General features: G+C 38.9%; 1 protein-coding gene and 1 pseudogene across 1 annotated transcript; one reads left to right on the top strand and one right to left on the bottom strand.

The window, feature by feature from the left end:
* Positions 1–5,445: 5,445 nt before the first annotated feature.
* LOC145482325 (uncharacterized) lies at positions 5,446–7,997 on the bottom strand. The gene is made up of 2 exons (XM_081460976.1): positions 7,550–7,997; positions 5,446–6,928 (listed from the first exon to the last, which is right to left on the bottom strand). Exons 1-2 carry the CDS (start codon positions 7,995–7,997, stop codon positions 6,465–6,467), a joined length of 912 nt encoding a protein of 303 aa, XP_081317102.1. The 3' UTR covers positions 5,446–6,464.
* A 6,117-nt stretch (positions 7,998–14,114) lies between these two features.
* Positions 14,115–14,864, top strand: part of LOC145481342 (uncharacterized) — a 1,656-nt pseudogene continuing 906 nt past the window's right edge.

Consider the following 14,864-nt stretch of genomic DNA (forward strand, 5'->3'; position numbering starts at 1 on the left):
GACCAAAAGAATACAAAAAAAGTAATAGCTAATGGCGAATTTTCATCTCCCCTCCCCCCAAAAAATTAGAAAACGCAAAAACTTAAGTGTGGATTTCAATGTTAGCCAAGTTTTAAATTCACACAGTTTCCAAGATGTAAAGAAATTTTTCAAAAGATAACATTGTGAACAACAACTGCTATTTGTTGCATATGAAATATAAATTTATGGTAAACCGCCACCAGGTTGGTCCTGCCCCAGATGCTCTCATACACTAAACCTAAGTTTCCAAAGTTGATTTTCACATAAGCTTGTCAGTTTATTTGGGCCATGCAAACTTGTCACTTTAATTTCTAATTTGAAAACGAGCAACCACTTAAAGTCATCTAAATTTGCAGTGTGTCTTTCGATATTACACTTAAATTTAGTTCAACAACAGCAACGAATACCATGGATGTTGATCGACGTTAGAAACGATTCATTTTGATTGCAAGGATACTTGTTCTTTTTTTTTTTTTTTTTTTTTTTTTCTTCAAAAAAAAGAGAGGAACTACCAACCATATCCTTGATTTAGAATGTTTTGCCACTGGTATTAAAACAAGAAAATTCAGAAAAAAAAAGTTTGGGGGAAATTATAGGGTTACAGTGTGTATATAAGCCAGCGTTTTTGATCACACAACCAAATAAAACAACTATTCTGAGATCATGAACAACGCAAAATAATTAAACGTAAAGGAATAATTAATACCTTACCTCGACCAAGTCAAATGTTTGAGTTTTCTCCATGCTTGGGATGTTTTCGAAGACCCACTCGCTAATGTAAAATGTGATTTCTTCATCCAAAATTTGGTTTTCGAAACTTGAGAGTAAAAGAAATCGGTACTTTACTAGTAACACGAAAAATGGCTTCAAATCACAAACAAATTTCGATTTGACAAATTGTTCAGCTCCTTGATTGGAAGGTACTGAACCGATCAAATGTTGTTACGAGTTTCTGGCTATTAGTGTGGAGTTTGATCGCCGGGCCAGGTGCTTTCTGTAAATTAGTTAAATACACAATACTCCGCCTGCGAGTGAACATAAGAGAGACATCCTGGTAGAAATGAATAGAAACAAAGAAACTACAATTTTAGCCAATGTACGTCGAGAATGTGTCAATTTCCGTTGAGGAAATACGAAGAAATTATGCATTTTCCTAAACACCTAAATCACTTGAAATAATGGAAACCTCCTTGACCTTTGCAAATGAAATGAGTTGGCAGAAAACGAAGAAACACATTGGGTGAAGTAAAAATATAAGACAAATTACAGTGTTAATAATAGCTAATAGGTATATCAAATATAGAAGTGTTTCAACGCTGATGAATACTTTGCCAATGATTTGATAACGGGTATTTTTTGTTTATGGATCGACAAACGGCACAAGGAGCTAGTCAATCTTTTGTTGAAAATGGTTTCAATGGTTTCGCGTTTTCGTGAAGTTTCTGAAATAAAAGCTTTTTTTCGCAGATCGGTGAGTGAGTTATGCTCAAGCAATTAATAGATCCTTATAATTATCCAATCGTTAGAGAGAAACACTAAACTAACACGAGCTGTTGATGTTAAAATGACACATCATTGGAAAGAGAATTTTAAAAGGATGATCGAATTATCTCCGGTAACTGCAGCTCTTTCGTGAGGTATTCAGAGATCAGCGCGTCATTTAGACAACAACAGAAGCTAACAGAGTCTTCATCTTCATGGCGTATAGTTAAGGCGTGGGGAAATCGTATATTTTTTGTCAAGTCATTTGCTAGTGCATTTAGGAAACCTTAACAGCGGGCAAAAAAAATCATCCAATGCACTGTTAAAAACAAAAGACATTGTACAGCAAATATCAGTTTCCTGAAAACAACCAAGCACTTTATGCTATTATATCTCCCAGTAATGGAAGGTTCTTGCGCCAAAACTCTAGCTCGATTACCTTCACCTGACCTGATTTATCTTACATAAAGAAATCCTGAATGGCGTTGCATTATGACGTAGCGCCTTCTGTTTGCTTCTGGTAGGTCAGTTCAAAAAAATACAAACAAAGTACTTAAATTCTAATTAATGGCGGATTTTTATCTCACAAGAATGCTTATATAATTACCAGTCATGTCCAGTATACACAAACTGATACGGTTCGAAACTACAACTTTACGATCCCGGTACAGTTTGACAGATCGTAAAAGACAGTTTTCTGTCCGTATGCGATCGGAAAATTGTATCTCATCAGTGGGACTTGAATATAAATCAGGTGTTATTTAAGCGAAGGGGTCACAACGGTTTGTCGATCCGTACGGTTTACTGTCCGTATACGGTCAGTAAAATGCATCTCATATAGCGTTTGAAGCGAGAGAAAATATAAATCAAGGGATACTGCCACAAAAAACAAGTCAGATATATACATGTATGCCTCGTTCTTTAAGCGTGGGCGACAATATGGCGCGTTTAAAGCGAAGGAAAATATAGACCGGATGAGCAGTTTCAAGATTTCATCATACGGACCTACCAGCCGGAAAAAACATGAATATACCTCGTTCCGGCAAAACGACGTTTTAAACATTAGCAACACGTGTTTTATTGAAAGAAAATAGCAATGCGAGGCTATTGCTACAGCTAGTTTTTTAAATGAAGCGGAAAACAAAAAATACTCAACTGGGGGTTAGTACCACAATTAAATTCCAATATTTATATTTGGAGAGGAAGGCACTTAAGAGCAGCTTCGCCTAAATATCAACTAGGCTTGGAAATAGCGAAAAAATCGAATTTCTTCAAACTCGCCCAGAATGAAGCCCGACGGGCACTAGTTGCAAAAATATTGTTTTAAGTTCGATAAATCAAAAATTATTTTTTTACGCAATTTTTTCGTTTTGATGCTCCAAATCGGCCAAAATCGATTGAAAATGAGCGGCATATTCAGAGGCTCGTAAACTCAAAAGTAAAAATCTTCATAACAAACTGATTTCACGTCCTATTTGCCCTTCCTTTCTTGTATATTTAGAGCTAAATAGATCGCGATTTAATCAGAACTAAAATATTTGACGAATTTTCTAAATTAACGACCCAAGAGAGCTTAACAAGAGGTCTACATTTAGCCTCTTTTCAAATGCTAAAAAGGCGTTCTGGTAACGGCTTTTCTCAAAATGACTAGTTTGGTCTGAAAGAGCATTGTTTCTTCAAATTAGTGAAATAAAGTTTTTGGGTAAATAAAACTGCGAGCGCTGAGATAGCGAACTAAATGCAGCACTTCTTCCTTTGACCCAAGCGTAACGAAACTGATTACTGCAAGAAAAGCAAACGCTTCGTTATTTTGAAACATTGGTGATATCCCTCCGAAACCATTATTGCAGGAAACTACTTCCAGATATGAAATCGTACAGGATCAAAGAGGGAGCTAAAAGGCGCATTTTGACACAATAACTTTGTTTGCTGAGAATTGAAGTCAATGACCGTTAACCAATTCGAGTGAAATTTGCGAACTTGAAGTATGTTAGCCGATACTTACCTGAATATTTATATTTATAGCAGAATCGTCTTCTTGGATTAGCCTTCAAAAGAAGCTGGATCCAGCTTTGGAAACCTCCAAAAGAAGAATTGTTTAATGTTCCGTGACCTGCCCACATGTTTGTCGTAAAACCAACTGAACTCTACTGACAGGTTTCCAAAGGCTACCCCTAAAATAAACAAGCCCCAAAAATGTAAAGTGAAATTGGCTGTCTTCGTGAAGAGTTAGAAGCTAGAGTCAAGTTCCATTACCTTTAAAAAGTGCTTGATTTTATTTGTTTGCGTCGACTTTGTTCGCTCAGTACTTACTGTCACTTTCGAATACCGCGAATCGGTCACGCCAAAACACTGCAGACCGTGCAGACTGTAGACACTTGTTTGGGCCTTTAATTTTGATTCATTTTTGGGGGTGTTCTAGTTACAAAATAGTGTTCAATATAATTATCTGAAAGTTTGTCATTTATCCACAGGCCGCACAAGTGCAGTATGTGACTTTTGATTCGATAGACAAACGCGTAAAAGACTTTGTATGGGAAACTTACTCAGTCTGCATGGTCTGCAGTGTTTTGGCGTGACTGATACGCAGTATTCGAGAGTGACAGTAACTACTGAGTGAACAAAGTCGACGCAAACAAATAAAATCAAGCACTTTTTAAAGGTAATGGAACTTGACTCTAGTTTCTAACTGTTCACGAAGACAGCCAATTTCACTTTACATTTTTGGGGCTTGTTTATTTTGGGGTTGCCTACGGAAACTGTCAGTAAAGTTCAGTTGGTTTTACGACAAACATGCGGTCGGCATGTGCATAGAATTTATGGCAGCGGGCAGGTCACGGAACATTAAACAATTCTTCTTTTAGAGGTTTCCAAAGCTGGATCCAGCTTCTTTTGAAGGCTAATCCAAGAAGACGATTCTGCTATAAATATAAATATTCAGGTAGTATCGGCTAACATACTTCAAATCCGCAAATTTCACTGGGATCGAATTCGTTAACGGTCATTGACTTCAATTCTCAGCAAACAAAGTTATTGTGTCAAAGTTATTGTGAGAAATTCGATTTTTTCGCTATTTCCAAGTCTAGTTGATATTTAGGTGAAGCTGCTCTTAAACTGGTTTTTATTGGGGTCCTCTAATCTCGTGGAATTGGAAAAGGGAAGAGGGAAGAGGGAAGAGGGAAGGGGGAAGGGGGAAGAGGGAAGGGGGAAGGGGGAAGAGGGAAGGGGGAAGGGGGAAGGGGGAAGGGGGAAGGGGGAAGGGGGAAGGGGGAAGGGGGAAGGGGGAAGAGGGAAGAGGGAAGAGGGAAGAGGGAAGAGGGAAGAGGGAAGAGGGAAGAGGGAAGAGGGAAGAGGGAAGAGGGAAGAGGGAAGAGGGAAGAGGAAAGGGGAAAGGGGGAAGGGGGAAGGGGGAAGGGGGAAGGGGGAAGGGGGAAGGGGGAAGAGGGAAGAGGGAAGGGGGAAGGGGGAAGGGGGAAGGGGGAAGGGGGAAGGGGGAAGGGGGAAGAGGGAAGAGGGAAGAGGGAAGAGGGAAGAGGGAAGAGGGAAGAGGAAGTGGGAGGAGGGTTCACCGCCTACACAGGGTACCTTTTTCTTAATTGGAAAATATGAAACGGTCGGGTTCTTACGATTTGAAGTATAGAAAATATAGGAATGCAATTATTTAGATATCTCAATAAAGCTTCAAAACATCTCGAACGAATATTATGGACATCTCGAACAGACGCCCCTAATTCATTTATTGATATGCAGATTTGGCCAAGCCTAACAGCGAAGCTCCTGGGTCGGGTTGTTCAAAGCCCGATTAGGCTAACCAAGGATAAGGGAGAATTTGGACTTGAATTTTGTAACTTTGCGGTGAGATTTTCTGTTTTATATTGTTTGGCCTTATGTTTTGAGTTTGGATAAACTCAAAATACACAAAACATAAGCAGTGAAAAACATTTGTATACAAGAAAAATTTATACTTTGGTTAACTTTTTAATCCTTGGTTAGCGTTAAGCGGCTTCCGAACAACACAGCTCTGATTACAGCAAGTTAATCTGACATGAGCCAACGATCCAATCGAAAACCAGCAGTTGGTCAGCGATCAACTTCAAAAACAAAAAAAAAAACACAGGTGACCTGGATGAGCTCTAAATTTGAGCCCGCGATATGGTAACGTGTTACTGATCAGTGGAAACCTTCTTTTTACAGGTGTCAATTGCCTAAAACATGGATGCCCAATAAGGAAGCTATAAACCAATGCTGCAAGTCTCTGTCAACCTATCAGATTGAGTATGGTTGCCATCAGTGCGCGACTCTGCCGACGTCAAGCGTACGGAAGGAAGCTATAAACCAATGCTGCAAGTCTCTGTCAACCTATCAGATTGAGTATGGTTGCCATCAGTGCGCGACTCTGCCGACGTCAAGCGTACGGCCCATGGCAATACCGCTAGCCATGATAACCATGAGAAAATCAATTCATGGGTTTCCTATTCTTTTCAATATGAGTATGGGGCTCCGCTTGACGGCCTTTCGGTCAGCCGGAGCTGCGCTATTAAGATTGAAAAAATAAAGCATGTTTTCAGTTATGTATTGATTTTATTTATTTCATAATTAGTCTCAATCCATATTTCATCTTACCCCACAATCAATGCACTTGATACGTGCAAACCAGTGACAATCGGTTCACTGCTTTCAATACAAGAACGACAGTTTTACATGTAATTTTAAGTACCTAGCGACACGGAGAAGCCTTCGGAGGAACAACACCGGCGTTGAGGGTTATTGAATAAAAGATTGATATTCCAAGTGGATTTTAATGAGATTATCAGGTCATACAGTTTGTTCAGCAACCCGTGACTGATTATTAATTTACATCTAAAAGTTGCTGACATGTAACATCGCAACATTCGTGTGCACCTCATTAAATCTACTTTTTTTTTAAATTGATAATGACGGTAGATCGTCATGTTTGCGCTTTAACAAGACACCAGGGATTTCATAGCATTTCGCAGGGCTTTATTCCGCCCAAAATTAATGATGGGATCAACAGAGGCTTTTATCATTCCGAATGACGCGGTCCATGGAAACAAGTAACGATATTGTTCAGTGAGCGATGATTGAAATGCTTTTAGCAGCAATGTAGGAGCCATAAAAATCAAAGTAGAGGCAATCAAAATTATAATGTGGTAAGCTACTTTCTTCTCGCGTCTAAGAATCATAGCTTGTTGGTTTGACATGGCGGCATTGAGCACTTGATTCCTGTGCGCACGGACAGCGATGAACATTCTAACGTGATTGATAATCGGTATCAGAGTAACGAATGAGAGGACCGCCGCAGTGCTCAGAAACAGCAAAAAGTTATATGAAGACAAAAGGAACTCGGTTGCTACTACAAACACCGTGGCGCTTACTCCAGCAAATACTGCCCTTTTTATTGCATCTGTTGAAACAACAACCAAATAATTGAACATTACTTACAATAGACTATAATGTGAAGGAGTAAATGCTACTATGTACGGAGTGAGTTTTTTTTTTTTTAACGTGCCCTGTAGTAAGGTAGAGAGAAATTTTTGCCAAAAAAGCAAAATAAAAACCAAAATAAGGCAAATGGAAGGCCATGCGTTATTCGATCTTAGCTTACAACTATCAGCAAGAAGAGAAGCTGCTTTAGTGAAATTTAAATCAGGTAAGCCTACACAATTCAGCACAGCTGACTCTATTAAGTAAAAGGTGAAATATTTGCATTATCTCAGGGAGAGATATTTCAGTTTATTTTTTTACTATTATTTTTTTTTTGTTAAAATGGAGAAAATCAGTAAGGGAAGGTAAAGGATTTTAGCTATCAAAAAAGAATTGAAATGCCTTCCAATTTGAGACAAAAAGAGCAAAATCTATGATCCAATTCGGAACAAAAAAGTTCGAAATTTCCACTCTTTATATAGGACGGCATATACCTAATATGTTTGATATGCGACGAAGAAAATTATCTCATTGTGATTGGGTGTGAGCAGGAAAATTTACTGTTAATAATTAATTATACTTTGTTTATATGATCCCTTACCTTTATTGCTTGCATTAGCACGATACTGTAGAGGTTTGGACAAGGCACTATAACGATCAAAACTCATCACTGCAATGTTGACGAAGAACAACAAGGAAGTTAACCTTAGGGAGCAGCGATACAGTACGTAGAGCACAAGTTGATAATCACACGTTATGTGAGCGCGATGGATCATCACACGCCTCACAATAAACAGTGGCTGGAAGATGACACCTGAAAGACAATCAACAGAGGCCAGGCTACATAGCAGAATGTTACATGGTTTATGTAAGACAGGTGTCTTGACTACCGCTACTATGGCGACCAGGTTACTAAGGAAGGCAAAAACACAGAATGGCACATTTACAGCGGCTAGAACAACATCGTTAATGAAGGCGGCAGTGTCATTGACAGGAATAACATCTTCAGTAAGCAGACCACAAATGCTTGTGTTCCAATCCGAAATCATTTTGCTTAGTTGCACTGGCTGCAGCAGAGTTCACTGTTAGGCTTTTTGAATTCGTCAGTCTGTTAAAATTAAAAGAATGATAGTACATGTAAATGTAAATTAACACAAGACTTAAAATTTTCTCCTTCAACACGGTACGAAAAACATTATATGAACAGCAGAGTGTTTATGTCGACGGTGCGCTCATAGGGTGATAAATGCCCCCGGAAATTTAAAGCTCTTTAAATCATTAGCTTTAAAATATTAGCTCGAGAAGGAAATTCTTGGGCTAATAAGGACTTAGATATGGTTTTAAGAATATAAAATTTTCAAGAGCAACTTACAGCCTATAGGTCCGAGACTGGTCCATTTACCCATTAAATTAAATAGTTATTTCGTATGTTTATACAATAAGAAGAAAAAGACTGTTAACAAAGTCAGATTTTACTCCGATGTGTCAGGGAATCGAAGAGTGCTATCCGCTGCCTTTATAGATGACCTAACTGGTGGAAATTCAACGGAAATTTTGTCCAACAGGATCCTTTTAATTAAGCTTGTTGCTAAATGCTGCAGCTAGGTTCTTCTAGTTTCGTGATATCCCTAAAATTGTTTTCGAGTCGAAAATGAAAATACCGAAATAAAAAAAAAATACGCCATGATAAAAGCTATTCCAATTCGATTAAAACCCGCGAAATACTCCTACTGGAAATTAAATGAAATTGCATGACTGAATTTACCTCTGAATTGGAGGCGCAGTAACCTCAAGATTAGTGCGCATGTCCCCGGATCGAGCGGTTCGGGTTCGAGCCCTGGCCGGGGACACTGTGTTGTGTTCTTGGCAAGAGAAAATGAGGGACAGAGAGGGAGGCTCCCAGTCCAGGCCTTGGGATATGTCAATTCCACTAAAGTTATTTTAGGGTTGCCGAAAACAGCGGGAGTGCATTTCCTTTTACGTCCGCATGATACCATTATTCTTTAGGTGATCAGGCAATTTAGTAACGGCGGTCCACGGGGAAATACGCTTTGTCGATAGAAGCGCCTTTTAGGGGTACATTAGAGACAAGTGGTATTTCTGGTTGGATAAATCAATGTGGGAGATATATTTTTACATCTCCTTGGGAATAAAATGGCACATGCAGACGGGCGGAAATGTAGTTCTGAGTGGTCAACAAAACGTTCCGGCGGAACATGTTATAAAGGTCGTGGCTGCTGTTATGGACTATGCACTGTGGCTTTTTCAAATGGAGTTTACAAGCCGATGGACTTCGACACTGATGTTGGCAAGGACAATGAGATTTTCTCATACTGAAGAGAGAAAGCTTACATTAGTGCAAATTAACCGAAGGTGAAGAAAACGTGGCATGAACATGATCAAACGAAGATGACACCTCCGTTTTTTCTGGTTTTCTCTGTTGGAAAAGCAGTCAGAAGAAGTTGTCCCTTTCGCTCCGTTCAATGTACTTTAGTTGCTGGTACAAAATCAGTTTTTGTCGCTTGAATGCGAGTTATTTTGTCGTTGAACAGAAAAATTGTTTCTGTCGCTGATCACTACCGGGCTGTGAGTTGTTCTGTTTCTCTGTGAATTCAAAATTATTTCTGCCCGGGTTTCTTTCGGTTATCGCTTCGCTCCGAGCTACAGGAGTTGTTTTGTCGCTGTATCAGTAGTCACAACTAGTTCTGTTGCTACATTCCCATGATCGCCATGCTTCTAGTTGTTTAATCGCTGTGCCGGCATTCAAAATTATTTCTCTCGCTGAGCGCTACTCCAAGGTATTTGTTATTGTATTCAAAATTATTTCTGACGGTCACTGGTCGTCCCACCTCGAGCTGTTTTGTTGCTGGAGTCCAAGTTATTTCTGTCGCAGGTCGCTTCACGGCGAGCTCTTTTCAATTTGTCACTGTACCGCTATTCAACATTATTTCTGTCGCTGATCACTGATCGCTCTGAGCTGTTGTTTTGTTGAGTTATTTTCTAGGCTGATCGCTACACTCCGAGTTGTTTTATCCGCGCTGTTGAGGTTCAAATAGACTTCTGTCGTATGGTTGGGAATTTCTTTGTTGTGATATAGTATTCAAGTTGATTTCTGTCGCTAATCGCTAGGCTTCGAGTTGTTTTGGTTCCTAGATTCAAAATATTTTAGCTATCCTCCGAACTGTTTTGCAGCTCGGCCAGAATTATATTCTCCTGTCGCTGGGTTGAGGGTAATTTTGCCACTGGGTTCAAAAATAGCTTTGCCGTGGGAACCAAAATAGTTTTCTTCGGTGGGCTAAGATTTCTTTCGTCGATGCGTTTAGAGGTATCAGGATCGCGACAGCTTGAAACAGTATTTCATGTTATATATGTTTTCAATATCGAACAATACGATACCTCTCTGCATGTTGTTATACAAATGAAAGCAAATAAATTCTTTCTTGTTGTCATCGCTGATTTCTTTGATTGAAATTTTCAGGGGAAAAACTTTGATATTTCTTTCACCCAGCGTTTTTATTCCAAATAGGTTGTGGTTCTTTACGCGCTTCTACTGGCAAAACGTATTTCCACGCAGACCGCCCTTTAAAAATTCCCTGATCGACGGGTGAAAGGTATCATGCGGACGTCTGGGGAAATAGACTTCCGTTTCCGTCTAAAACTAAAAATAACTTTAGTGGAATCGACATATCCCAGCCGACGCCCTCAATGTCCCTCCCTGTCCCCTCATTTTCTCTTGGTTCTTGGGCAAGACACTTAACTCTCATAGTGCCTCTCTCCACCCAGGAGTATAAAAGATTGCCGTCGAATTGTTGGGGAAACCTAACAAATTGCGGGGGAGTGACCTGCGATGGACTGGCATCCCATCCAGGGGGAGTAGAAATACTCCTAGCCACTTCATGCTACAGAAACCGGGATAAGCTCCGGCAGCTATGAGCCAGTCGACTCCAAGGCTTCACTTTTTTTACTCATTTTACTGCTAACAGTAGCTTTAAGGTAGCTTACTACAGTTTTTCGGAGACTCAGTAGCGCGCGCTATGATTGCCTGCCAGACCGTCAGTATTAATCGCGCGTGCAAAAATGGTGCTAGTAACCCTAATAGGAAACGAAAACCACTTCAGCACTTGAAAGGCATTAAATCACTTAGGTATACGTAGCGAGAGTTTCAAATTCCGTTCAAACATGTGTTTAAGCCTAGGGCCAAAAAAATATGACAAGAAAACGCGATAAACAACCAGTAAAAGAGCTCTAATTTACTCTTACATTCTCGCACGCGATACATGGCGTCACATGAGCGCGCGCTTAAATAAAGGGCATGCGCAATTCAATTCTCGTCCAAGGTTGTAAACTCCAGTCTTTGGTTGAGGATTGTTCGAAAACCTACCTTGCAACGCATGATGAAATTTTCACAGTTGATTTGTAGGGGTGAATCACGTTTAGAGCCAAAATTTAAAAAAAACATTTGTAACTGACAGATTTTGAGCTATTTTGATTTCACATTTTCTTAGTTTGCGAAAAATCTCTCACAGATTTTTATTTTACTTTGCAAAAATGTTAAATCAGAGCCAATTTCTTATTCCTGAAAGTTTGCGGTGGGGTCATACAGGTGGATTTTGAGAAAAACGTGATTTAATCTACCAGTGTCCAGTCTCTCCTTAGGTACTCGGTCGTTTATTTTGGGCATTTGTTGACGTTTAATTGTTCAAGTTTCACTTAGAATGGTAAAAGACTGAAGCAAACAGTAAATGGAGAAAGGAAAAACATCTTATAACGTTTTTAAAGAGTTAGAAGTTGCTCAGTTATAATCCATCGAAACTGTAGTAAGCACCTTAAACTCAACGAAATGATGAGCTTAACATGAACCCCCTTCAGACATGTCTCCTACAGTTTTCAATTCTCCAATTTGTTTTAAACGAGTTCACTTAGGTGACCTTACCAAACCAGCTGTATTTTTAAACTGATTTAAACTGCTTTGAAAGGATTTTGACGATTTGAACAGTATTTTGATGTCACCATAGGGTATTTTTGTGCTTTTTTCTGAGAAATCCAAAATTGTGCCTCTTGTTTTTAATGTATTTCAAGTATAACGTGAAAGATTTGAAAAAAAGAGTTCTTTATAGGCATCAACCACGAAAACTGAGCTGGGGAAGGAAGAGGGGGGGGGGGTTAAATGAAACCAGTGTGCGTGTTACGGCACTAGGACATTAACCCTCGGACGTACAAGCTTATACCTCAACCGTGGTACAACGGGGGATGGATGGAACACCCCCCACCCCCTTCAAGGTTTTTGTTCTGTTAAGGCAGAGAGAAATAAAATTACATTGATAAGATAGCGCCGAGCCTGCTCTACAAGATGGTACCATTTTGGTTGGTTATGACGTCACTTGACCCGCCATCTTGGATCCACCATCTTGGATTTTACTATTTTCTTAAAAAGTCAACAAATAACGGAAATTAACACAAAATCAAGCTGGTTTTTTTTTTTTTTTTTTTTTTTTTTCTCTCGTCTTAAAAACGTGTCCAGTCCTTGTTTTACGCTCTGTTAAATCGACTTAAACTTGACATTCAAAGTGTTTAAACTTATAATTACAAAGAAAACTGGGTTGAATATGCAAATTGTAGGATTTTTCTAAGAGAGATTTTTTTCGCTAGTAAGAAGAACTAAGAATAGGTCATGCTTACCATTACCGACTCACAGTTGTAAAACGTCATTTCGAAATAAGTAACTTGTACAAAATAAAAGATGCAAATCTGTAAATGCAAATACCGCGTCTTGTGCAAAAGCGTTCTCTGATTAAGAAATTGATAAAAATTAGAGCTGTCGGCTTCTAGTGTGGAGCCTTTGAAGACTAAAGTGTAAAAGCGAGAGCTTAAAAATAAGAAAAGAAAGTGTAAAAAAAGTAAAAACGTTGAACGAAAAAAGATGAAAGGTAAAATAAGAAGCAAACTGGAATTTTTTTTTTTCTGAAAGAAATTAAAAGGTACACATCTGTTATGTAAAAACATGCAAAAAGGTTCTATTATTTTCTACCCAAGCCTGGTTCAACAACCAATCTATTGATTTTGACAATCCCAGTGTAATTGAAAAAAAAAACTTCCGAGTTTCAAAAACTTAAGAGCCATGACACCCTGGCATCACTAATGAAGCAGACAATAACTCCAAACCGTTGCCTAAACAATTCTCTGTTCTTTTAAATTAGTGCATTTGTTCCATATTGTACTGCTTTACATTTTGTTTTTCTTTTCACACTTTCTTTTCGCGTACGTTGAATATTTTTCATCTCAGCTCGCGCTTTTATAATTTAAGTCTTACTGGCGAACAACTCTTTTCTTGGCTAACACCATAGCGAGCAAGTGTTTTTCAGTGAATCTGCGAGAATTTTGCAATTTGATTCGGCCAGCTGATTTCTGTTATTAAATGAGTTATTAAAAAATATAGTTACAAATTTCAAGTGAACAGTCAATAAAACCTCCCCTGGGTGGATTTTAGAGTTTATTGCGGTATGATCAAAAGAATACAAGCAAAAAATAGAAATACAATTTTAGTTAATGACGGATTTTCATCTTACTCCATTCTTTTTCTTTACAAAAAAAAAAACGCAAAAACTTCGATGTAGATTTCAAAAGAAGCCCAGTTTTTAATTTGTCTTCCTTTTTCCGGCACAGTTTTCAAGATGTAGAGAACATCTTCAAAAGAAACCATTTGAATAATGACTGTTATTCGTTACATTTCAGGTTCACATTTATGGTAAACGGCCCCTCGAGTTGGGCCTTTTCTTCCAAATGTTATGAAACACAAAACTGATGTTCCAAAGTAAAAAAATACCCGAGCATTTTGCGAAGTGGAAAGTTTAATAAAATAGCCTGCACAGATCTCCAAGGAAAATGTTTTGTTTCAATATTATACTTAAGGTTACCTCAACAACAGTTACGAATACCATGTGTGCTGTTTACTAAAGAAAGTTTCATTTTGTTTGCAGCAAAACCTACAAATCATATACTAGCCATTATTAGAAATGTTATGCCGTTGTTATGAAACCAGGACAATCAAGCAGAAGAGGCAGTTTTTAGCCCATTATAAATCATCGGTGTGTATATTATACAGCGCATTTGATCAACGAAAGGAAACAAGTAAAGTGAGAACGCGGACTACGCCAGGGAAAGGGAAAGGAGTAATTAATATCTTACCTCAACTAAGGTAAATCTTTGAGTTCGCTCCAAGCTTGGGATGTTTTCGAAGACCCACTTGCTAATGTAAAATGTGATTTCTTGATCCAAAATTTAATTGGTTTTAGAAATTTGAGAATAAAGGATTTCAGTACTTTACAAGTAACACGAAAAATGGCTTCGAATGACAACGAAATTTCGATTTGACAAATTGTTCACCTCTTTGATGGGAAAGTACTGAACCGATCAAATGCTGTTACGAGTTTCTGGCTGTTAGAGTGGAGTTTGGTCGCCAAGCCAGGTGCTTTCTGCGAATGAGTTGCATGCACAATACTCTACGAGTGACATAAGAGAGACATCCTGTTGGTAGAAATGAATAGAAACAAAGAACCTACAATTTTAGCCAATGTACGTCGAGAAAGGATGAATTTCCAACCAAGGTAAATATTTGACTTTGTATGAACAGATCGACGGAGTAGCGATGGGGTCCCCCCTTGGGCCCTTGCTAGCCAACGTATTCATGTCGTCTATTGAAGAGAAATTAGATGTTGAGGGCAAGCTGCCACCTTACTATCGTCGATATGTTGACGACACACTCACTGTGATGCCTGATTTGTCTACAGCTAGGGACTTTCTGAACACCCTCAACCACGCTCACCCCACCATCAAGTTCACTATGGAGGTCGAAAATTATGGAATGCTTCCCTTTCTCGGTACTCAACTCCTAAACAGAGCGCCCCGTATTGAAACTA

This window comes from Orbicella franksi, chromosome 3, assembly GCF_964199315.1.
Source record: "Orbicella franksi chromosome 3, jaOrbFran1.1, whole genome shotgun sequence".
Classification (NCBI taxonomy): Eukaryota; Metazoa; Cnidaria; class Anthozoa; order Scleractinia; family Merulinidae; genus Orbicella; species Orbicella franksi.